Here is a 26,765-nt window from a genome sequence, read left to right on the forward strand (position 1 = left end):
AGAGAGACTTACGGAGCTCATCGAAATGTGTCTCCATGCCATCAGAGCCAGTCACAGAGCAGATGAGCCGAGCCTTCAGGAAGGTACTCCACTTATTCACCAGACAGCAGTGTCCTCCGTCATCATTCTGTAGACGAAGTGAGGTCATGTTAGCCATGAAGATTCACTGTTAGACACCACACAAATTCTAGCTGTATAGTTTGATTTGATGGACAAATTGACACTCTGTATGTGTGAAATTAAGGCATTGCTTTACATCAGTATCTGTCCCTCTCTCAAGGCTATTTATGTGGGTTTGCATTAACTGGCTGTGACTGGGTTGTAAACATTGGCTTTGAGCACTGCTCAGCCCCATCTGCTGTGGACAGCAGTCAACTTCAATAATGAGACGCAGCGATGCCCAGTGACCAGCCGCCAGCAGCTACCCACACATTACAAACATGCTTCTTTGATTCACATTAGACCAGCAAAAAATAACCAAGAAACAAGCGGTTGCTCATGTAGGAGGCATTGGACAATGATGGATCCCGAGGATCTGTCAATCAACAGTTCAGTCCTGCATGGACATAATTTCTTCAGTATCATGTTCAGCATAGGAACACCCAATAATTGAAAAATGTATAGTATATTGCAGTGCTTATAAAACAATGAATGGGATTATGTTAAGATTTAGTCACCCGCATGTCGTTCATCCAAACTCATATGACTTACTTCTTTCTGTGGAACGTAAACTAAGATATTTTGAAGAATGTACTTGTCTGTCTTTGCTGTACAGTGACAATTAAAGGGGACAGGAGCTTTTTTCAAGCTTAAAAAATGATGCAAAGGCATATAAAAAGTCTGTGAGACTATATATCAGGTCTTCTGAAACCATATGATAGCTCTGTGTGAGAAACAGACCGAAACCTGACAACACATTCCTGACATCCGTCCTACCTCTATTTGGCATCTTGTGAATGAAGCTCTGACTTTTCAATGAATCAGTTCACAAAACAGTCCAACTGATTCATTCTTGAATACTAATCCGGTTCTCGAGCTCAATGACTCATTGATTTGAATGAGGCAGTTCACAGCTCACCAGAGGGGATGATTATCAAAGAAAAACTACTCAAATTTTTGTGTGTAAGTACAAAAGTAATTGCTTATTGTGCAAATGTGACATGTTGTACAGGCCACTTAATAGCTCTTTTTAAAGCTTAAAATCTCTAGTCCTCATACTTTGTAACTGCATGGGAAAATGTAAGCACATTCTTCGATATTTCCCATTTTGAAACAACATGAAGGTGAATAAGTGAACTATGGCTTTTAGCATGTGTAGATATGTTTTACTGGAATATAAGACAAAGGTTAAGAAAATGTCTCACCAAACAAATCCTGCCAATCCTAGACTGAGCCATGGGAGTCTGACCCATCTCAGACGCCTTCTCACGGAAGAAGAAATACAGCTTGTCGTCATTCTTTTCTGCACTATCAGGGATGAGCTGAGCGTGGACGAAGGTTGGATCTAAAAGAAAACGAAAAAAGAGAGGAAGGGAAACAGCAAAAGAGATTAATTACAGTTGTAGCAGAAAGCAAAGAGAAAACAAAAAGGAGAGCAAAGGGATAATATTAAATAACACTTAGAAAGTGCAACTAATGCAAAGTGTCTGATGACCTCTTTCACAGTTAGTCTATCCTCTCATTCACTACACTGAACAGTCCACATGTAAGACATCTGTATGAAATTTGTGATGGTTATCACAGTGGACACTCATGATTAAAAAGGCTAAACTAAAGTAAAGAAGTCACGTGTAATACAAGGGAAACTCAGGTTAAAAAACTCAGAATCAGAATCAGAATGAGCTTTATTGCCAGGTATGTTTTCACATACGAGGAATTTGTTTTCATGACAGAAGCTTCCGCAGTGCAACAGAATGACAGCGACAGTACAAAAACACAGATAATAAAAGAAGAATAAAAAATAGAATAAGTAAATAAGAAATAAAAATATATAAATTGACAATTACTAGCCTTTCAATAAGACAGTTTTGTATGTACAGGTATATTATGTGCAAATTTGAGGTGTAGAATAAGTGTGTGTGTTAGATAAATAAGTGTATGAGTGAATAAATAGTGTTGTGTGTTCCACAGTTATTGTCAATTAACTGTGTATAAAATATTTGTAGTAAAATATACAACATTTTTGTATATTTCTCAAAGAACAATGCTAATGAAAACTGTTAGATAAAGTTGGCAGGGAAAAAATATTTTTGTTAGTTTGCAAAAGAATATGAACATGTTCCTGTGGCTCAGTGGTAGAGTACTGCGTTAGCATCGCAAAAGGTCGTGGGTTCAATTCCCAGGGAACACACATACTGGTAAAAAATGTATAGCCTGAATGCACTGTAAGTCGCTTTGGATAAAAGCGTCTGCTTAATGCATAAATAAAAAAAAACTGCCTTTAATGTGACAATTCAGGGTAAATAAATATAATATTTAAATACATTTCAGAAAATACAAAAAAATAACTAATGAAATCACAGCTATAATATAGTCAGGGATTATAAAAAGGGTCAAGGATTGAGTTTAACTAGGCAGTAATTGCTTAAGGGGTATTATTTTGCAAAAGTGAATGAAATATGAGGTTTGAAGGAGGTAGGATGAAGGGTCAGTGTTGAATATTCATATCTGGCACTTTCCCCACTAAACAAAGAACTTTGTCTTGATGGTATGCCATGGTTCAAAAATTTTGTGCGTACCGTGGAGCCAGCGGGAGTTATACTGGTCGGTCCTCATGGCAGTGTGTTTTCCCAACGTGCGAAAGATGGCAGAGTCTGTTCCCATAAAATCGATGTAGACACCGGCGTACAACTGGCCATCTGCCAAAACAGAGCAAGCGTAAAGGAGATAACGAGAGCTAGATAGATAAACTTGAGAAAAATGAGTCTGAAACAAAAGAAATTATGTTTTGTATATTTTCTAAAAGTATTGAAAAGTAGTATGATGGCAATGAGCGGTACGTACTTATCAGAGCTGAGACGCTGTTTAGTTTGGGGTCAAAGGGGCATTTCCCCTTCCCAGAATCTACTTTACCAGGCTCCAGTCGGAAAATGTATTCCTGGAACAGGGAGAGCATGAAGGTTTCATTAATGACAGCGCAACAGATCACATTAGATGAGCAGTATTGATTCTCAGCTTACTTGGATACTTTAAGTTTCCAGTGTTTAAGAGGTATAGCCAGGAAGTGAAATGCACATAGGTTCACTGGGATAAATGAAAACAAAAACTAGCTGAGGTTGTAATATAATTGAAATATCTTAAGGCAACCTATTGTTTGTGCTTTTTAAATGTTGGAGTCTAACATATTGTCTAATGCCAACACCAATATCTTGCCATTTGACAAAAGAGAGCTAGTATAAAACTGCCCAGAAAAAAGAAATGAATGCCATAATCCAAGGTTTCCAAGGTTCTTGGTAGTTGCCAAAGAAAATGAACAGTTTCTCACAATCAACTTCTCAACATATGAATCTAAAATAGTCTATGGTTTTGTTGGGTTAGTGACAACTATTGCATTGCTGGTATTTAGAAAAACAAAATCTCTTTAAGCTAATAGTCCACTTCACTCCATGCAGTTTGCATTCCATCTACAGTTAAACAGATGCAAAACAGTATTATTAAAAAGCTTGGTGACTGCTGGATTTGCACCAAATATGCACAACAACATCTAACATGAATTAACACATTAACTAAAATCTAAGCAGAGATGTAGAAGGACATCTAAAGAGTCTACAACATGTTGCAAAAAACTTATCAGCAATTCAGCAAATTCAAGTCTCAACAATGACTTGCTTTGGATAATATACAAAAAAGTTTTTGGAACCTTTCTACTTTCCAAGCTTTACACGCACACCACAAATGTAATATAAGCCACGGATAAATTTTCTGCTGACTAACCACTTTCAAACATGATGGAGTTTGGGTGTGGGAGTAATCTTTGCACGTTCTGCTAGATTTCTGCGCCAAAGGCAGGCTCTGGACAAGTGTAGGCAAACTTGAGAAAGACAAGCTCTAAAGACAACAGTCCCTCTGCTGTTTCTCTCAACGCCTTTAGCGGTCGAGGAAACCAGCTGCTGAAAATCCAAATAGTGTGAGAACAGAACCTTTCCTTAAACTTCTAAGCAAAAAAAAAAAAACATATCTTGTAAGTGCATCTTAAGGGGGAAAAAAAGGCCACAAGAGAGTACAAAAAGGACCTCATCCCACTGAAGTGTTCATTTCCCACCTTGGGTGCATATGGTTCTGGTGAGGTACTAGGATCTGCGGCTCGACTGGTTCTGCCTCCCGCAGGAGACATCTGATCTTGGAGCATGCCCTATAAAACAAGGTGTGTGCCTCAATAAAGACCTGTTTCTAGGACCCAAGAGAACGTTCAAGGCTGTGTCCAAACAAGAAGATGTTGAGATGCTAGAAAGATGGCTGCAGTTTGGTATATCCATAGTGGACAAAGATGAGTTGATATTAAGTTGTCTAAAACATGCACATGCTGAAAAGCCTTGATAGCACATTCCCATTGCATATGAAAAAAACAAAAAACAGACATGCATATTGCAGAACCCCACAAAAGAACAAAAAATGCAGTAGAATCCAAAAGCCTGAGACCAGTGAAAATGCTCATTTTATAATAATAATTGAATACATTTTTTATTAACTGCTAATTATTGAATCAATATGTGAGTGGAAAAAAAATTAGGTTCACATGATCAGTCACAAATTTGCTTATATTTGAAAATTGACCGAGAAATAGCACAGAATTTTTACTTTTTTTTTTCTTTCAGACCTTTATTTCCAGTTTAATATTTCAAGTAAAAAAAAAAAACTTTCCAGATTTCCAATGTGATCTCAGACTTTTTTGAATGATGTTTTTATGGACAGTGGTTAATAATGGGACATGGTCATGGGAAAGAAGGTAGGTGAAATTAGGACTATGTTTAAATGCAATTATCCTCCTATACACTAGGAAGAGTTTTTGAAGTAACAGAGTCAAAAAGACATGCAGGTGGTAAAGATTATCTTGTTTGTTCCAGGGTGGAGAAACATTCCTCTCTAATGACATAATACCTTTTGACTAAGGTAGACAACAGTTTGAACCCTTGACCTGCAAATGGTAGCAGGTCACCTGCGAATGACAGTTTACCTGTGCCCTTTGACCTCTGTCCACATAGGTACAGATGGGGTTGTAAGCTCCCGTTCCGCACACATACAGGTGAGTCCTGTTCCATGGCTCGATTAGACGGATGAAATTACCACACTCGCCCTGTTGACACAGAACAGAATGATATCAGCGATGCTGTCATGGAGAAATTATACTTTCAGATGGATATTCTACTGACATGCTCACGTTGGAATAACCAGCTAAGGATTTACAAAGATTGTGGTAATTAGTAGTGATCCACGATATTAAAATTCTGAGGAAAAAAATTAGAAAAAATGGCACCTATAAAAATATAAACAAAGAATATTTAAAAAATAATAGAAATTATTACATACTACTATTCAAAATATTGGTGTTGGTAACATTTTTGAAAGTATTTTTGAAAGAGTTCTCTTATGCTTTCTTTAAAACTAAAATTGTAAAATATTACAATTTAGTATAACTGTTTTCTATTTTAATATATTTTAAAATGTGATTAATAGAAAGATCAAAAGAACAGCATTTGTTTAAAATAAATATTTTGTATCTTTGTCACTTTGGATCGATTTAATGCATTCTTTCTGAATTCAAGCATTAATTTCCTTAAAAAAAAAAAAAACTTTGATAAATAAATAAATAATTAAATAAGTACAGCAGAAAAGAATATCCACATTTTTTCTTGGCGGATTCTTACATTGATGTCTTTTCCTGAGAGAACACACTCAGTCCTCCTCTGAGGAGTCACAGGCCAATGAATCTGAGGAAAAAGGCGAATGTCAGTCATCCTAATCTACTGACCAGATTCAAGTTTACCGCTGCCAAGCCTTGTTTATAGTTTGGTTTGTTGCAATCTCTATTGTGTAACTGAGAAATCTTACTATGAGGGGCTCTTTGTTGATGTCGTTCAGGTCTAGTGACAGGATGTAGTCCTTGCTGCCCACGTACATGCGATCATGGTCCTCGTCCATACGAAGGATTCTGTAGTCCGTCGAGTTGAGCAGAAAAGCAAAGTGATGGGCAGTTCCAGTAGACTTAAGCTCTAAAAAGGACAGAGTGAAAGAGTCCATTTATTTATTTAGCAGATGCTTTTATTAAAAGCAACACACAAACCATGCAGGAAAATAAATACTTTCCAAGCGAGAATTTAATTTTAAAAAAAATGTTTGTAATAGAAGTGCCTTTTATATGGTTATGGAAATGTTGAAGGGTCAGTTCTGCCACAAGCAGCACCAAATATAATTGCAAAAATAGTGATTGTTTCAAACTAGCTTCCACATCTGCCCACGGTCAAATGATATGCTATAAACATGCTATTGGTTAAAACAATGTTGGGTTAGCTGGGTACTTGAACTGCACAACTCTACAGCAACTCATCCCAGATAAGACTTGAACCCACAATGCTGAGCGTAGGAGGCCAGAGCTTCTCTGGACTGTTGGTCACATTGTTTTATTGCCCATTTGTTTTACTCACAGTAGTTTCTGGAATTCATACGGACACATGGACTTGTCAGTGCAATTAGGATTATGAACATTAAAGATAATGAAAACAAAATAACAGAAGCAGCCTGAACGCTTATCAACACCTTAAAAGATTTATTAAATATAATAGGCATAGGCTTTCTATTGGATGCATAGCCAAGCTCCAACTCTGCAAACTCTACAAGGACTCACATACAACTAATCCAAACACCACAAGTGTTGCCAAGTCACAGTAGTTCCTCAATAAAACGGCATCTGTGCTGCTGCATGAATATGACCAGTCTGGAGTCTTCCCTGAGGTTCAATGCCCTGGCTACATTCCTACGTCCTTTGTTATTATTATTGTTACAGTCCTGTTTTTACAGGGTGGATTTCTTGGGGAATTTTGGCTCTCGGAGCGTTCTCGTGGGGCCTCCCTGAGTCTTATATATTACCAATACTGAGGTGTCATGCATTATTTTCCTCTTCCCCCAACAAGCTTGGTTCCCTTTGTTGGAAACTGAGTGCAGTATATGTGGCACTACATTAGATATCATAACCATTATAGGTTATGGTTCATGGAGTTCACAGCACAGTCCCTTTGGATGACCATAGAGGACTGTGTCAGATGTTGAAGGAAACCTCTGAAGAATGTAATGACACAATGCTACTGTAACACAACATATTTGCTTCTGTCTCTGATAAAATCTAATTGAGAATCAACTGCAGAATGGTAGATGTTGGAGAAAGAAATAATTCATTGCAGATAGTTGGCAAAGCATATACAACAAAGATTGGCCAAGCACAATTGCAATTCCAAATCTTACTGTAACAATTCCCCATTCTATTGTGAAACAGATCGGTGCTAAAAGTCTGAAGCACATGCTTACACTTAGCAGCCCAAGGTCAAATTTGCAACTTCATAATGAAAAGAGACACCAGACCACGTAACCACGTTTTAGAAAGACATAATTTCTGATTGCTCTAGGCCCAATGGATGGAAAAGTGCCATCAAAGTCTTTCAAAAATAAACGAAATAATCTGTAATACAACCGCAAGAACATGATGTCTACATAGATGTAACAAAAAACGTTTAAAATAGGATAAATGCAGCCTCGGCTTACTTTTTTGACTTGGTTATTGTTTGTGGTTTGTATAGCAATAATGATATTTTGTGAAATTTTGCTTTGGAAATAATCACAAAGTTGAACAATATATATAATAAAACATAGTATATCATTTTCTCACCAAACTCCCTAATTTTCCTTTTGACCAAAATTACATAAAAACGTCTCCAATTTTACTTAAAACATATTATGTTGTAGATTGACTGGTCTTATAAAAAGAAATGGACTTATTCATGACAGGAAAGGCTTTTTTAAGCATGTTTAAAAATATATATTCATTTTATAACAAGAGCCAACAGTCAAGCTTGGCAGAATGTTTCACTGGGAAGTTTGGTAATCTAATGGAATGTGCAAGCCATAGAGAAGCAACCGTCTCTGCAAAGTACCAGTATATGAACGTTCTATCAGAAGACACAATCTACACCACTCTTATACAAAGAGATTTAGCATGGGGACAACATAAAATCTCATTTACCTGTGTGGGCATTCCTGGCACATAGCTAGAATTCCTCATCTCTATCATTTCAGGTTTCTAATTAAGCACAAGGGCAGGTCCACCATGTTCCAACAAGTAGTCAACCATGTCTGGCGTGTCTTTGCAAGCACTAATAATGCACTCTAGTAACAATCTCTATAAAGAAAATAGCAGGATTTTTGATATCAAGTTATGTTCTGGCATAATATAACACATTGTCTTTAACATTTTAGATCTGAAACTAGGGTTGGGTACCGAAAATAATTTCCCGACTGAGAAAATGCACATGAACACAAGTCGGAAAGCTCTAATAATACAAATCCAACAAATCTTTGTAGTAACGAGTGTCCATGTTGTTTTCACATTCCGACTTAAAAGCATAACTCGGGAAATGAGAGCATCCGAGGAGCGCGTGAATGCAGTAATTACACTTGCTCTGATGGCAGCAGGTAGCCTTCCGTTAACTAAGCTAAACATGCTTAAATTGAAATGCCTAAAGCTAAACTTCCTGTGTATTGACATTTCTAAACTTGTTGTCCAACAAAAGAGAACATTATAACCTGAATGAAACAGACATCATGTGTTTATAGTGCTAATGGGCAATCCATCATTTTTGGGGGGAATTTTTATTTATTTATTTTTTAATAAGTATCGGTTCAGGCACCATTTAGGCACCGGAACTGTTTTAAAAGTATCGATTTGGCATCGGTATCGAAAAAAACAAAAAACGATACCCAACCCTATCTGAAACTAGGGGGAATGTGATCGCATTGTGTTGCAAACCAAATTTGAACTGGCTTGTGACTGGCAAAGACACTTGAAGGACATCTGCAGCAACTAGTTTTTAGTACTACTTTAGTATCTACTGTCTGCAGTGACAACTTAATTTCATCTTACACAATCACACAAACATTTAATTTTATCTTTGGAGATTGAGCTTTATCTTCAGCTGTCCAGCCTAAATGATCACTTGAAGATTAGGTCTTATCTTATGGCTTTAAAGGGCTGTCACTTGACAGATCGCATGGATTAGAGTGACCGGTTGAAGGATGGTGGACCGAATATGATGGAGGGAGAGACCTTACCTGTGTGTGACTTTAACTGAATGAAAACTTTCCTCTCACGTTCAGCATGTGAAGCATTGATTTTAACAGCCCTCATCCCTGACAGAGGATTATTCCATCATCCTTATCTTCTGGGAAGACAGGACAGGGTGATTAAAGCAAAGGATTTAATCAAACCACACAGATAAAATGTCTTTTTTCTCTCTCATCTGTCCATCAAAGTCTTATGACAAATAAGGGCAAACAGAAAAATGTGCAACTTGCCGAGTGTATGGTAGAGGTACCCTACTACGTCAGAAACCATGAGGGACACATTTAATCTGCAACACAATATATATACATATACTTGGCCCCAAGTAGTATTTGAACAGTTAAGCCACACTTTAAATACATTTCTATCATGACAACTCTCGGAGGGATTGGCATGGTAATGTACATGACAATGTTAATGTATTTGGTCTTGGTGGAATAGATCTGCTATGCTGCTGCGGCAGAGCAAGTACAGAGACTTGCTACTGCCAATATATCCACAACATGCTGCTGTGAGCATGTAAGAAATATTGCTGCTGCAAATATAACTCTGAAGCAAGCTGCAACTGCTACGGCAATCACTAGTCATATATTGAGCAGCGAGATCATTGGCTACCGATACAGGAGAGAACCAATCAGCTGTGCCATGTGATAAATGATGTCATTAGGTCAGATTGAGTTAGACCTATCGGACTTCGCCATCTAGAGTTTCATGCAAGAACTCTGTATGTATTTCATATGGCATATGTCTATGGCAAGTAACTTCATTTTTCTTTTTTTAAGTGGGCCTGTAAATAAATGTAAAGGTTTAGAAAAGTGGCTTTCAAAGCATTTAAAGACCTTTGAACTATACGTGAGGCATCCACACAAGCACATCTGACCTCTAAGTTCACCAAGTACCATGAATGAAAAAATAAAAGTATCATACTACTTTTACAATAAGCTCTTATTGTAAATCGTTTCACTATGTTTAAACTTTCACAGTTAGAATGACTTTGCACACAAAAATAAAAATGCACTGCCTGATTTTTACAAGAAAATATGTACTTTGGCCATTTAAGTCACATATCAAACCAAGTGTCCGGTTTCCCTTAAGTTAATACAGGTGCCACAGCAGAATAACCACCGATGTTCATTGTATTAATGTTCCACAAAATATGACAAATAGAAAGTGTCAAAGGATTTTTTGTTTGTATTCATTTTGAACATTACATTTATTGTTTTATATTTTGAACAGCCTTTCTGTGAAATGTTTTGATTGAATAGTGTCTATTGAATAAAATAAAATAAAAATTATATATACTGCAAAGTGATAAAAATGTTTGTGCCTTCAGTGACCAAATAATTTTTGTGGCCACTGTACATTCATAAGCAGGCATGTCACTAGCAGGCTGTTTAGTATCATTGACCTACGGGGAAATGCTCCTCATGTGAGGAGAACTTATAAAGCAAATGAGAAATAAGCCAAAGAAGAGTGAATTGGGGAGAACAGTGATGAATTAATAGAACATAGGAAAAAGAGAAACAAAATGGCACAGATGAAGAAAGAGAGGAGGAGATGGAGGTGTGTGAATCGGTTGGGAGTCTCCCCTCAGGGATTGGTGGGAGCCGTTGTTTGCTTTGGCCCACAGTTTCAGTGAGTGAGGGTCATAGATCACGCTCACAGACACAGGCACACACTCAATGACAAATCGAGCACCACGTGTTACCCTGACCCATGCGATCCTACAGTGAATTGTTTCTGAAAACTCTTCATTTCTCCCTTTTCACAAACAGCAACCCAACAGCAGAAACATGGTAATAAACTAGCAGGCTGTTTAGTATCATTGACCTATGGGGAAATGCTCCTCATGTGAGGAGAACTTATAAAGCAAATGAGAAATAAGCCAAAGAAAGAGTGAATTGGGGAGAACAGTGATGAATTAATAGAACATAGGAAAAAGAGAAACAAAATGGCACAGATGAAGAAAGAGAGGAGGAGATGGAGGTGTGTGAATCGGTTGGGAGTCTCCCCTCAGGGATTGGTGGGAGCCGTTGTTTGCTTTGGCCCACAGTTTCAGTGAGTGAGGGTCATAGATCACGCTCACAGACACAGGCACACACTCAATGACAAATCGAGCACCACGTGTTACCCTGACCCATGCGATCCTACAGTGAATTGTTTCTGAAAACTCTTCATTTCTCCCTTTTCACAAACAGCAACCCAACAGCAGAAACATGGTAATAATTAACGGGCCACGACTTCATTTGGTGCTATGACCCAAAGTCCTTGCTCTAGTTTAAAGAGCTTATTAAAGATGTCAGAATGTGTTTTCACAAGATCACAGCCCATAATACACTATAGTTAGGCCTATTTATTTTACATCAGGATTTGATGTGACAGTCTATTATATATGGTATGTCTGGTAAGCCCTGACCTTTCTCATTTTGTCTTGTGTACTGAACACAGCCAAAAACAACACCTCAGATTATTGATTCATATCACTTGATGTGCTTGAAGAATCAGGCTTAGCCTTGGCGAACAGTTAAACAAACTGTAGCACTCCTTTTCAGGTGTTAAACATGAAGTGTGGGAAACAATGTGTGAAAAACAATGCTAGCTTGTCAGTGTTGTGGAGAAACAAAATACAAGTAGCTACCATGGTAATTTAGCTAAAATTGCTGACAGTTCGTTAGCAGCTAAGCTGTTTTCAAAATAGTGTAGCTTTTGTAGTAATTCCCCTCAAGCAGCAATAAAGCACACAAAAATTGCTACAATGCTGATTTTTTAAAAGTTGCATCATATTGTTGGTGTGCTAAATCTTGCTATTGAGTAGCATAAATTCAATTTAGCTGGCTATATAGCTTTAATGTTTTTAGCAATGTTTATGCTGCAAAGTAGCTAGCAATTTTTTTTTACTTTTTCTTGACTGCAATTTAAATCCTTTAAGTTATTTTAGTATTTATATATTAATATATTTTACATTTATTTTTTTTATTTTTTTTCAGTTTGTCATTTTAGTACTTCAACTTCATTTCAACATTTGTAACTGTCATTTGTTTTTAAGTTTTATATTTTATTTTATTTCACTGTTATCTCAATTACCAAAACCAAATTTTAATAGCTTTGTTTAACAATAGGTAACAACGCTGGTTTAAGTTATGAGTAGCTTGAAGCTTGGCAATATTCGTTAGCAGCTAAGCTGTTTTCAAAATAGTGTAGCTTTTGTAGTAATTCCCCTCAAGCAGCAATAAAGCACACAAAAATTGCTACAATGCAGATTTTTTTTAAGTTGCATCATATTGTTGGTGTGCTAAATCTTGCTATTGAGTAGCATAAATTCAATTTAGCTGGTTATATAGCTTTAATGTTTTTAGCAATGTTTATGCTGCAAAGTAGCTAGCAATTTTTTTTTACTTTTTCTTGACTGCAATTTAAATCCTTTAAGTTATTTTAGTATTTATATATTAATATATTTTACATTTATTTTTTTTATTTTTTTTCAGTTTGTCATTTTAGTACTTCAACTTCATTTCAACATTTGTAACTGTCATTTGTTTTTAAGTTTTATATTTTATTTTATTTCACTGTTATCTCAATTACCAAAACCAAATTTTAATAGCTTTGTTTAACAATAGGTAACAACGCTGGTTTAAGTTATGAGTAGCTTGAAGCTTGGCAATACATTAGCTTCCACAACACTGTTGCTAGTAATGTTTGTGATCAACTTATATTTGGCATGCTGTGAAATTATGTTAGGCAAGTCTATTCATAACAAACTTTTTTTTTTGTTTTCGTGACCAAAAAAAGCCTTTTCCCCATGCATGCATCCAACATAGCCTTGTCTGATGACCCTGATTAGCTTCCACTCTACACTCAAACACGCAAACGTGTTAGAAGACCTTGAGATGTTTATCTCACTATCTTCTGATATCACTGGGATGGTTCGTCTTAAATGAGGTTGTCAAAAAACAGACACAGATAAGCGCAGCTCCTCTTCCTGTTCAGTGTTATCATATTGGTAAATCTGATGGTTGCAGCAGATCTTTCAATAAGCATTCCAATGAGAAATGCAATCAGAGATCTGCTTGTTTCCTTCTCTCCTTTAATCTTTTTCCTTTTTAACGCAATTCAACACCAGATCGGTCCTGCCTCCTGTGTTTCACACCATCATAGTGACACTTCAAAAAACATAAAAATAACAAAACATCAAAGCAATTAAAAGAACACATCTTGAATTTGAAGTCAGCAAATTGTTTTCTACTTGTTTTAAGCATAAATCTAAAAAATAGTTAGGTTTGTGCTTAAAGCAAGAAAAAAAAACTTAGAACAACAATTTTATTCAAGATCATATCTCTGAATCAAGACGTATTGTCTTGCATAATCTTGCATTTTATTTCGTTTTAAAGATGGATTTTGCTGGAAAAAAAACTGATTAAGAAAATTATTTTTGTAGTGCATTAAACATTTCATCAGCCTGTTCTTTCATTTTGCCTCTAGCTTTCATCTCTCTGATTTTTTTTTTCAGTGAGTTTATATCTACATACCAGGAAAGAGATGACGGATAATTCTGATCCTTCTCACTCAATCTCTCTCACTTTCACACGCTCATCTCTACATCTTTCCATCTTCTGCTTTTTCTGGGTCAGGTGAGAGTGTTAAATAAAGAGGAACATAAATGCAGGTGTAGAAGATAATTCTTCTGTACTTATTTATGTTTTTTTTTTTTTTTAAGTATTTAGCATAAGGACACTAAAAGCCTTTTATTCACTATGCATTATACAGCACATACTTCTCCTATAGAGCTATTCATACAGGGATTGCAAATTCGCTATTGTTGTGAACATGTCTTATGATAAGACATTTTTGTAGAAATCATGATACATTTTATTTATTTAAAAAAAAATGTATATGCACACATTATTTCTATATCAAATACAGAAATATTTTGCATGAACAAATTTGAAATATGTCTCAAAAATGTATTGTTACAACATCACTCTATGAAGTGAATGACCAATTCAGAATGCATTATCTTTCACACAGCTGTATATAAGGGCCTTACTTTTGTCTCCTGTTTTCGAATTAGCAACACTTGAGTTGAATTAACATGTAAAAGACTGTGACATTCAATCTTGAATCCTTATTTCAACGCTCTCATGTGTGTATGTCTGCCACAAGAGATGCATGAGACCTCAAAGAAAGGCGATTCTGATCTGGATAAGTGAACAAAACACAAATTCATAGAGGCTTTGTTGATTATACCAGGGTGTATCTCAGGAATCTTGAGAAGCATTTTCAATAAAACTAAGGAAGAAAGAAAACGCTTTTTGTTTGTTCAGTATCCTTTTATTTTAAATTAACCTGCTGGAGTGTGAAAATCAGTCTTTTCACAACTTTATTATGCTCTAGTTTGGTGCCCGTCTCTCTGACACCACAAAACCACTCAACACACAATGGCTACGTTGGTTAGCTAGATCAGGGTCAAGGGGTCACAAAGGTTATCATACACACTAGCACTAACTAAAACTCCAGCCGAGGTCATTAAAAGTGGGGTCAGTGGGTTGCCTACTGGATACTCAGCACACATCCACTTGACCTCTGTTGCTTGGAAACAATGGAGAGGTCATAACGGGAGTGAATAGTCATAGTGACCCGTAACCAAGCGAAAGACCTTAATGGCATGTGACAGGCGAGAAACAAGCATCTGAAAGCGGCAGCCGCTGCTCGCCTGCTGATTAGGAGTGTGTGAGAGAGCCTGTAAGCTTTGATTTGGCCGTTGCGGTGCACTCATTCATTGAGTTCCTTTCACCTCTGTCTTTGGCTTCACTGTGAATGCTGTAAAAAGCAGGGACAGGCAGTGGTTTTAAAGGGATAGCTCATGCACAAATGAAAAAGTCTTGGTCTGCATACCTTAATGTCGCTGTAAACTCTTTTACCCTTTCGCTCATTCAATCAAACCAGGAATGTGTTCATGAGAAGTTGGAGTGTCATTTCTTCTCCTCCTGATATGGTGTCAAGTGTGCGGTGCTACCTGTTTCTATATTTATCATCATTTAAATTCCCTTCTTTTATCATGATTTAAAATATCACTTTCATTCTATAGTATAAAAGAAGCCTGGACATTCTACCAAATATGTCCTTTTGTGTTTCACATAAGCAAATCAATCAGGTTTGGAATAAAAAATGAGGGCAAATTAATGATTCAGCTTAATTTTTGTGTAAACTATGCCTTTAAAAAATGTTCCATTATTCACTCAGTGTAATAAACAAATAAATAAAAACCTTTATAAGAAAAGCTTTTACAAAGCTTTAAGGGTACTGCCCCAGAGACAAGTTGTATTACCCTTAAAGGAACTCATTTTACAGTGTAATGTAATATCATTAACTTTCATTTCAATATGAATCATTAAGTTTCAAAATATGCATTAAGAACTATCTACTCCCCGCTCAAAATTTTGGGGTTGGTAAGATTTTCATTGTTTTTGAAAGAAGTCACATGCTCATCAAGCCTGCATTTAATTGATCAAAAACATAGTAAAAACTGTAATACTGTGAAATATTACCATGAATTAAAACACGTTTTATATTTCAATATATTTTAAATTTGTATGTTTTTTTCCCTGCAATGTCAAAGCTGAATTTTCAGCAGTCATTACTCCAGGCTGATTTGGTGCTCAAAAATAATTTGTTAGCTCGCCTGCTGATTAGGAGTGTGTGAGAGAGCCTGTAAGCTTTGATTTGGCCATTGTGGTCCACTCATTCATTGAGTGCCTTTCGCCTCTGTCTTTGGCTTGATTGTGAATGCTGTAAAAGCATGGACAGGCAGTGGTTTTAAAGGGATAGCTCATGCACAAATGAAAAAGTCTTGGTCTGCATACCTTAATGTCGCTGTAAACTCTTTTACCCTTTCGCTCATTCAATCAAACCAGGAATGTGTTCATGAGAAGTTGGAGTGTCATTTCTTCTCCTCCTGATATGGTGTCAAGTGTGCGGTGCTACCTGTTTCTATATTTATCATCATTTAAATTCCCTTCTTTTATCATGATTTAAAATATCACTTTCATTCTATAGTATAAAAGAAGCCTGGACATTCTACCAAATATGTCCTTTTGTGTTTCACATAAGCAAATCAATCAGGTTTGGAATAAAAAATGAGGGCAAATTAATGATTCAGCTTAATTTTTGTGTAAACTATGCCTTTAAAAAATGTTCCATTATTCACTCAGTGTAATAAACAAATAAATAAAAACCTTTATAAGAAAAGCTTTTACAAAGCTTTAAGGGTACTGCCCCAGAGACAAGTTGTATTACCCTTAAAGGAACTCATTTTACAGTGTAATGTAATATCATTAACTTTCATTTCAATATGAATCATTAAGTTTCAAAATATGCATTAAGAACTATCTACTCCCCGCTCAAAATTTTGGGGTTGGTAAGATTTTCATTGTTTTTGAAAGAAGTCACATGCTCATCAAGCCTGCATTTAATTGATCAAAAACATAGTAAAAACTGTAATACTGTGAAATATTACCATGAATTAAAACACGTTTTATATTTCAATATATTTTAAATTTGTATGTTTTTTTCCCTGCAATGTCAAAGCTGAATTTTCAGCAGTCATTACTCCAGGCTGATTTGGTGCTCAAAAATAATTTGTTATTATTATCAATGCTTGAAAACATTGCCCAGAGAATAGCTCATATTTGTGATGAGAGTGAGCATTTAAAACTTAATTACAATTCAAATGGCCGTCACCTTTAGACATTGACATGAGCATATGGAGAAAAACTAACTCACAACAGCTCAATTTCAATAAAGAAAGAATTTCAATTAAAAAAAAGAATTGCAGAGTCATTGCACACTGAAAACCATTCTGATTAAGAGAGCAGTCACTAGCTTTTATCTTCTGCATAAATACATAATACCCCATGCTATGCTAAGCTGACTGATAGCTTGACAAGCCAATAGATGACTGCCTCTTTGCGGTTCCTGGTGACAGACGAGTTAACCCCGCCCACTAAAGGCGAGCATGAGCTTTAGGGCTAAAGCCCCCTTTCTCATTTGACAGACAAGTGGGCAGTCCTTTCCAGTGCCCCCATGACCTCTGAGCCCTGACAACAAAGATCATGTGATTTTCACAGAGAGATGGCATTGAACTTCTCTTTAGTTCTGCTCTTCCTTTGTTGCATTAAGCTCCCTGTGTCCAACACCAGCTCTTCTAGAGGCACTTCATCTGACAATATCCAGCAGAAACAGAAGGAGCAGATGAAAGCATCAGAATAGTGAGTGTCTCAAAGTGGCTAAATTCCTATTATTAGCACGATGGAGATTAACATGAAAAGAGCAAAAGAATAAAGTGCAAAATCACAGCCAGTGAATAGAAAAAGTTAACAAGCTTCAACAAGGAGTAAAAACATCTTATTTTTCTCTTTCATTTGCTGGTTTGACATCAGCAGCAGATAGTCCCAGAGGTTAGATGTGCCCCCATAAAATTGCATCACCTTACATGTTTTAATAAGACCAATCATTTAATCGATGTTACAGGCAATTAAATCCAAACCAGCCATGAAATTATCTAATGGGGTTGTCTCTTTTTCGGTTAACTAATTGAATTCATGAGCCAAATGAAACAAGCTAGTGATAAACGGCCTGTGAAGGAAAACAAGAAAAAAAAGAAATGATAGGGATTAATAAGGTATGCTTTCATTGGCAAAGTCAACATGATCAGTCTTCAGGAGTTATGACGTGGGAAATCACAGAGCAAAGTCTCAACATGAGAACTTAATTGGGACATTTTGATAAGGAAGTTCAAATATGCTGTTTCCTTCTTCCTGTGTTTAAACTGTTGATTACTGGTTTAATTAATTGATTGAACAGATAAAGATGCCAAATTGCATTCCTAGCACTTGAAATGCATGTTAGTCCAAATCTTGTCCAGCACACACATTTTCTGGGTTATTTTGGAGGGGGAAATCTGTAGAAATGTGTTTAAATGTGGTCAAATGTGTTAATACTACTACAATACACAACAAATGTATCCAATATCTTTAATAAACAAACATGCTAGGGGTAGGGAATGTGTATAACTAATAACGGATGTTCAAAATCTGAAGAAATCTACAGTGCTTTCCACGTCTGTGCAGATTCTGTGTGGCCTTGAGTTTGTCCAACACTCTCCTTTAAACAATGTGCTGATCGAATGGTAACAAACAAACAAAAAAAGTAAATATATTATATGCATGTGTGCAATATATGAAAACTGTTATTTAATCATCCTCTTGTCATTCTAAACTTGTATGACTTTATTCTGTATAACACAAAAGAAGGTATTTACAATGAAGGTCAATGGGGACTAATGTTGCTTTGGAACTCATTGACTTTCATTGTATGGACACAAACAGTTGAAACATTCTTCAAAATTCCTGAATCTCCCAGAATCTTATGGTGCGTCTGAAATCGTGTACTGTCTGAGTAGGTACTACATTTGAATTTGAACTTACTTCACAATCGTGTGTTCTATATAGTATGAATATGGATAGTATGAATGAAATTCAGACATACTACATCTGCCATGTTGTTACTATTACATGACCTACCAGCGTCAGTTGTGTTGCCTCACTGCCTGCCATTCACAAATCCTCTCCCATAGCCTCATGGGATAGTAAAGTGTCCATTGACTGCACACTTCAGAATCTGGGCGGAAGTAATACATCATCCAGGTATTTTTCGCCGACTGCTTTTCAAATACTATGAATTTAGACCTACTACTCTTTTGGCATACTGTATACTATATAGTATGGAAGTACTCGATTTTGGATGCAGCGTTAATTTATGGGTGAACTATCCCATTAAAGCACAGACAACAATGGCATTTGTTGTTAACTGTTTTCATTATCGATTTTATTAAATACAGTATGGTGCAGTCCTAGGTTTCACTTTTTCATAAAGTTCACACTCACAATAATCAGTATAGACCATTGGTTGCTTGATAATTGAGAGAAACAGCTTCAGTAATTATGCATTTCATGCACACATACTGTATGACCAGAAAATTTTAAGTTACAATTTTATACAGGTGATTATAATGCACTCTTGGGTAGCCACCCAACACACACACACACACAAACACATTTAAGTTAAAGAAGCAGCTTAGAAAGCAGTAAATATGCTTTCACTTGATTCTCTCTGTAACAAAATCAGCAGGCAGCGCAGACATCACGTTCAAAAATTTCAGAAACAGATGTTAGCTGACTCTAGACAGACACCTAACACATTCTTCCTGATGTCTCTCCAGCATGCACCTCTCTTATCCTATTACGTTCTTTTTCCCAATACATCCCATCTACATTTCCATCTTGTTATCGAGTCAATGTGTTCTCTGCTTACAGGAGACTCACAAACAGACTATGAATTGTGGGACATTTAATGTTGGGACATGTGCACAAAATCTTTCTTGCTCTCCTATTTCACATCTGTTTGTGTCTTTTTTCCAGCAAAAGGTATGGTTTAGCATATCTATTTTGCCTCCAATGGGACCATTTTGACAGACTCATGATTCAAGCTGTAAATCTCAGCTGTAAAAAGAAAAAAAAATCATCTGGCCCTTGTGCTATTTTCGAACTGGCGAGGGATGATAATACTTAATCTTGTGGTTTTAACCTATATGTGTCTGTAAGAGTGATGATTTTGACTTTATAGCTTTACCATTTCTATAACGTGAGGCTCTAAAAGTCTTTAGAGGTGAAAGTATGATCCAATATCCTGTCCTAAACTGAATCAGACCACAATTCATGAAATCTCTTGTCAGGCTTCATTCCAAAAGACTCGCTACTTCCTCTGGCAGACATACTTGACATGCTTCTCAAAATTATGTACTTTCATCTGCTGTCTAACATTTAAGTGGTAATGTTAAACTAATCCAATAAGAACATTTTAAAATCAGGGGTCTCAAACTAAGTGCGTCAGGTTTGTACAGTATGACCCCTTAAGACTTAAGTGTTAATAGTTTATCATTAAAAACAGCCTGCAAATCAATTATCGGTGTCTGCGCTGACCTTCAATGTTATTTTAGAGTTTTCTTAAAAGATTGTTAAACAATGGCCTGATATATATTTTTTTCACATACATAAAGTTGAATTTACTTATTCATCAAGTTGTACACTGTATATCTGCAAAATAACTGTATTAGGGATGGAACGATTACCGGTTTCACGATAAATCACGATAAAATGCCCTGACGGTTAGTATTACCGTTTAAAATTTAATTATCATCAAAACCGTGTTTGATTATCGCGCTTTTGAAAACTCGCGGTAAATCCTGTCCAGCCAGCATCAGTCTGACGCAGAAGCAGCATGCAATGCGGTTGTTGTTGTTTTTTTCACGAAAATATAAAACTTATTGAAATGTTTTCAGTGTGTGTATCAGTTCTTTTTGAACATTTTCATCTAATTTTAACAAAACCGTGATAATATTGATGATCGTGATAACTTTGGTCACTATAATCGTGATATGAAATTTTCATACCGTTACATCCCTAAACTGTATATAGATCAAATGAATGATTGTAAAACATTTATATTTGCTGCTGGCCCTTGAGGTTTTTTTTTTAAATAGTTTTTTTAAAACAGTTAAATGACAAGGATCGGAATAGAATTATTTGGCTGTTCACACTTTGTGTTGTTTTAAACCCTAATATCTCCTTATCAGTCTATTATTCTCTTCTGTTTAAAAACAATTTAACCCATTTGTCAGCATCAATTTATATCCAAATGTGATAAGGGCTTAAGTCTGGGATTGAAAGAGAGTCTAGAGTATTCCCATCTTATGTAAGAAGCAGAGGGACCATCTTTTTTCATTAAAAGTGAATTTTCTGAGTAATTGTAGCCAGCAATATTTCACTATAGCAATATCAGCATGTCAGTCAAAGTTAGATCTGGATTTTTTTGTAAGCGTACACCTGTGTGTGGACAGAAACTGGCCTCATCTCAAGACCTCACTGATTGATTGGTGAGGTGTGTGTAAAGTTCAAAGCGACAAAGATTGTAGAGGAAAATAGAATTATATGAAATCATGAACATTTGAATTGGGTCATGATAGCATTTTGTACAAAAATGTACTGTGGTGGCAGGGCTGCATGATAATGGTTAAATGGTTAATCACAATTATTTTACTCAAAAAAGAAAGAAAGATAGAAACAAAGAAAACAGACTGAATTACACTTTTATTTGAGCAGAATATCTCAGTAGAGATTGTTTGTGAACTCCAGCTTACATGTTTGCCAGTGTCTTCAGCTCATCAGCACTTTTCTGCAATGTACTAGAGAGAGCACGTGTGCATGGTTGCCAGGTTGGGAAGCTTAAGTAAACCACTGAACAGAAAACGTATTGATTTAAAGTGCCCCTATTATGCCATTTTTAAAGTTCCTAATATTGTTTTGAGAGTCTCCTACAATAGGTTTACAATAGGTTTACAATACAATAGGTTTACATGCATGCAAGGTCTTTTGGAAGTGAAAAGAAAACAAATGTACTTTCACAGCATTTTCTCGACATGAACAAGCTACAGTATTTGAGGGTGGGTGGGTAAAGTTGTTCGTGGCCAGGCAGCCAACATAGAACATAGGTGGGCATTATATGCAAATGTGTTACCCCGTGACGTGTAGCCATCACGGTAGTGGGATTCGAATTACTGACGACTCGTTAAGCTGTTCAGAGTCGATTCTTTCCTTTGGGAGACAATAATTTTATTTATCATGCACTTTTGGCTTTACAACTTTGCAGATCACTTACATTAACATACAGCTACATTACACACTGCATGAATGGCAATATTCGAAATGGCATAATAGGGGAACTTTAATAGGAAAGCTGTGATTGGAGGGTTTAAACTCTTGACATCTGGCAACCACAATCATGAAAGCTTGAGGAAGCTTGTAACCAATGCAGGATAATGGCAAATTAAAATGAAACTTTATTCAGGATAAATAGCCAGTGGATAAATATCGCAGATGATTATGCTTAATAAATCAAGAGAAGCAGAAATCATGATCACAATTAAAATACGATTTATCATGCTGCCCTATGTGGTGGTATCATTTTCATTTACATGGTACTCCATAGTATCTCACAGAATGCAGTACTGAACTATACTGTAGTATCCGAAACAAACTTTTACATTTTGTTAGAAAAGCAAATGTGATACCAAAACTAATGTGCTGTTGAATACAATTATATTGATAGAGCTACATAGAGTGTTATATAGAAAAAACTAAATGTATTGTACATATTTAATATGATTTATATTTTTATTTATAAAATTACGTAAAGAAATATATATGTAAAAAAGCATAAAATAAAAAAGGGACATAGTCTTCAAGTAATTATCAAGAAGTGAAAACTGCTTCAGATATTCATATTTAATATGTATAAAATAAAAGGAAAATAAAATGAAATAAAATAAAAGGAAAAAAATTCAAACAATAAAATTGTTTGTCTTTTAAGGCAAATACTAAGAGAGATAAGGGAGTCATAAAAAAGAGGAATGAGACAGCAGGGGACAAGAAGAATAGAAGAGACACAGAAAGACAGACAGAAACAGCGGCCAAGTCTACAAGAACCAATGCAGCCTTAGGGGTGTCTACATTCACAGCCCTTTACTTCAAAGTACAAAAATAGAGACACGTGTCACATGTCTGAGGAGGAACGGAAAACAGCATCATCTCATTGACCTCCTGAACAAACTTTGCCTTTAATGAGCATGAGATCACTTCATCACACAACAACATGAGCAGACAGCTCGCTGCCGCCACAGACAACAACAACGATTCCAGTCTCATCTCAGACACTCACAAATATGTACACAATCTACACACCATGTAAAGTCACTTTGACAGCAGAATTTGGCTCAGAACTACAAGCCCATCTTTCCCACCCGTCTAACTCTCCAGTCCACATGTGTCATTCCTCTGAAATGACGAGAAACATCTGGAGGAACAACTTACCTGAGAGATGCGCAGACATGCACTGATGCATACTCTCACTGAATTAAACGTAAGAGTACATTGCCAGTGTGCTTCCAATGATTATGATTGTTACCTCTTATCTACCCTATCATCAAATTGTCAGGTATGTAATTCGCTCTAACTTGTATATACTTTAGAAAACACTACATCAACATTTAACAAGCACGGTGAAATCAGGTTTCCAATTCTCTCTCATTACGTAAATGATCCCAAGAACAGTAAAGAGCAATATGGTTACAGCAGCATTTTTCCCCAATCCCCCTACTAAACAAGTATCATGGAGGTGTCATGGTACAGTAGTGACATCAGATGACAATTCCATGATACTTTGATATACACTGATATATATATATATATATATATATATATTAGGGGTGGAACGGTTTGCGGAAAAAAATGGAACCGTACGGTTCTCCAGTCCACACACGGTTCGGCACGCGCTAGGACCGCGGTTCAACTTAAATCTGACAACGCATCCATCATATGGTTTCTTATAAATAACATGTAAAAAAACAAAAACAGGGTTCGGCTAATGTGTGTTTCTGTTGATGGATGCGCATTCTGGCTTCCCAGTACATTACAACAACAGCGATGAAAAAAAAAAAACGTGGACAAACCATTCACTCTTGTTCAATGCGAATACCAAATGCTGGAATATGAGCAGCCATTTTTTCCGCCATCACCCTGGTGCTGATAGCGCACAAGCACAGGTGAGACCTGAACAGCCCACGTTGATATCCAACCCTCTACGGACACCTTGGCAATTGAATCGCCATTGGCTATTACATTTTTTAGTTCACTCGCCAGACTGATATATATACAGTGCACAGCATAAATGAGTACACCCCCTCTGAATAAAATATGAAAGTATGTATTTTCTTAATGATCACTAATATAATTCATGGAAAGATGGCAAAATTGAAACATAATAAACATATACTTAATAAAAACAACAAAATATATGCCAATATTTTCTGTAAGATAAGTAAATTAGCCAATTTTGTTTAAATGAAGGATTGCAGGAATGAGTACACCCTAGATTAATGTATATTAATGTATGTTAGAAAATGTATAATATTCTAGTACTTAGTATGTCCCCCAGAACTTAAAGTACAGTATACTGCTCTGACCCTTCTTGGCACTGAGTGTACAAGTTCATGACAAATTTTCACATCTGTGCTGTTTAACTCCTGGAGGACGACCTCCTTGAACGCTCTGGTCTTTAATGGGGAGTGTTGCTCAGCTCGTCTCTACAGAATCTCTCACAGCAGCTCAAGAGTGTTAAGACTGAGTGAAATACATGTCCACTGAAGGATTTTCACCTTGGGAGAATGAATATATTCACTGTCATGCTGAAATTACTGAAATAAATGAACTTTTCCACGACATTCTAATTTATTGAGATGCACCTGTATGTATATATACATATGTATATATATGTATATGTATATGTATAATAAATGTTTGTAAAATGGCACAGTTTTTTACATATCTGAAAGTACACTCTTAACATCAGTCAGTCAAGCATTATAATATGAAGAGTTAGGTTCCAAAACACTCAAGAAACTCAATTTTTAAAAAAAATGTAGTTTATGGCTTTTTGGAACCAAACTCTTCATATGATGATCAAGTATTATTTAATGATAGAACTTTAGTAATTAGAATTAAAACTTGATAACCATGTTTGAATGCATATTAGTCATTTTATCTGAACATTTTAACTGAACTGGTGATGGTGCTTTTTTGGTCATTCAGTGTTTCTGGAAAAAACGAACAAAAATACTGATAATAATGATACGAATTCTACTAATAAGAACAATAGAAAACGCACTAAGGATTAATGAGCTGCTGGATTCATGAATAGTGCGTTCGCTCGAACTGATTTGCTGAAATCAAAACAGGGACGATAATAGGTGAGCGCTAGCCAATGAGATTGTCGTTTGCGCATTAGTTCCCGCCCACTACCGGCAGTTCTTAAAAGCTGAAGAATTCCAAAGGAACGCTGTTATTTTGACAGGAAAATACGGAAAATACAATCATTTACATGTAGCGCGCATAGGTAGCGCGTCAATTCTCTCTCTCCCTCTCTCGATGAGTGTGTGTGAAACAAAGCGACGGCGAGTCGTGCGCCTTCACACTAGAGTTTACGGTACGTTGTGCGTTGCACATCCATTCACATTAACTGAAAAACAGCACAGATCGCTTAGCGGAGAGTGAAACTCTGATGCGCTCAGTCAGAGAGTGTTCGGCGAGTGAAAATATATCTGAGCTAAACTTATACTTAGCCTCCAACTCACACACTGGCGAGTAAAATCTGAGAATTTATTAGCAATTGGCTAATATTAGACATAATTTAGTCGCCAGAGTGAAGATTTAGTCGCATATGCGAGTGATTTACTCACAATGTAGAGGGTTGCAGCCACTCCCCGTATTAATTTCAGCGTAGCAGGAAGAGCACTCGAATGTGAACATTCACTAACATTAGCAAAAATAAATTAAAAACTGACAATGAAAATCGTACTTTCCAGTCAAGATGGTAAACAGATTATCATTTTACCAAGTTCAAAAGGATACCCATATGTTTGAATTGTTTGGAAATGCTGTAATGAAAGATTTTAAAGCGATACTCCACCCCAAAATGAAAATTTTGTCATGAATCACTTACCCCCATGTCGTTCCAAACCCGTAAAAGCTTCGTTCGTCTTCGGAACACAATTTAAGATATTTTGACACAAGGATACGTTTTCTATGTGTATTTACGTTTTGATTTGAACGAAAACAGAGCATCCGTGTGGCGTGGCTGACACAGAAGAGCGTACGCTGCTTGCATTCAGTGGATATTCTCCAAAATGGCGCTACGGTGATGTGAAGAGACACAGAGACGAATTGTTGAATAAAGTCATTATTTTTGTTTTCTTCGCGTACTAACAGTATTCTCGTCGCTTCATAAAATTCAGATTGAACCACTGATGGCAGATGGACTATTTTGACGATGTCTTTCATACTTTTCTGGGCCTTGACAGTGTAATTTACTTGGCAGTCTATGGGACAGTCACAAGCCTCCCGGTTTTCATTCAAAATATCTTAAATTGTGTTCCGAAGACGAACGAAGCTTTTATGGGTTTGGAACGACATGGGGGTAAGTGATTCATGACAACATTTTAATTTTGGGGTGGAGTATCCCTTTAATTTAAATCGCCATTACACCACTGCTCACAAAGAAGTATGAAAGATGCACCGGTAACGCCAGAGTTGCACTTGCCTCAAATTTTAAATGCATAGTCAACAACATTTTTTTTGCAAAATTCATGACAGAAATGTTTGCACAGAATTATGTTCTTACGGTTTCCGTGGGTCCTTAAAAAGTCTTCAATTTAATTGTATCACATTTAAGGCCATAAAAACTCTTAAATGGTACAAGAAAGTCTTAATTATGA

The 26,765-nt window shown here is 36.3% G+C and overlaps 1 protein-coding gene across 2 annotated transcripts in view; it reads right to left on the minus strand.

The window, feature by feature from the left end:
* The window catches only part of LOC107750243 (semaphorin-3F-like), a 62,650-nt gene that overhangs the window by 8,267 nt on the left and 27,618 nt on the right, over nucleotides 1–26,765 (minus strand). The window contains exons 3-10 of one of the 2 annotated variants that reach the window (XM_016565549.1): nucleotides 6,049–6,209; nucleotides 5,865–5,927; nucleotides 5,174–5,293; nucleotides 4,262–4,351; nucleotides 3,004–3,097; nucleotides 2,739–2,858; nucleotides 1,365–1,504; nucleotides 13–127 (exon numbers count right to left, since the gene is read on the minus strand). In XM_016565549.1, coding sequence (XP_016421035.1) covers nucleotides 13–127; nucleotides 1,365–1,504; nucleotides 2,739–2,858; nucleotides 3,004–3,097; nucleotides 4,262–4,351; nucleotides 5,174–5,293; nucleotides 5,865–5,927; nucleotides 6,049–6,209 — 903 coding nt within the window. The remainder of the gene's footprint in view (nucleotides 1–12; nucleotides 128–1,364; nucleotides 1,505–2,738; nucleotides 2,859–3,003; nucleotides 3,098–4,261; nucleotides 4,352–5,173; nucleotides 5,294–5,864; nucleotides 5,928–6,048; nucleotides 6,210–26,765) is intronic. The other variant, XM_016565550.1, reaches the window with a different exon arrangement.

Source organism: Sinocyclocheilus rhinocerous, unplaced genomic scaffold (genome assembly GCF_001515625.1).
Source record: "Sinocyclocheilus rhinocerous isolate Xijiao unplaced genomic scaffold, SAMN03320098_v1.1 scaffold963, whole genome shotgun sequence".
Lineage (NCBI taxonomy): Eukaryota > Metazoa > Chordata > Actinopteri > Cypriniformes > Cyprinidae > Sinocyclocheilus > Sinocyclocheilus rhinocerous.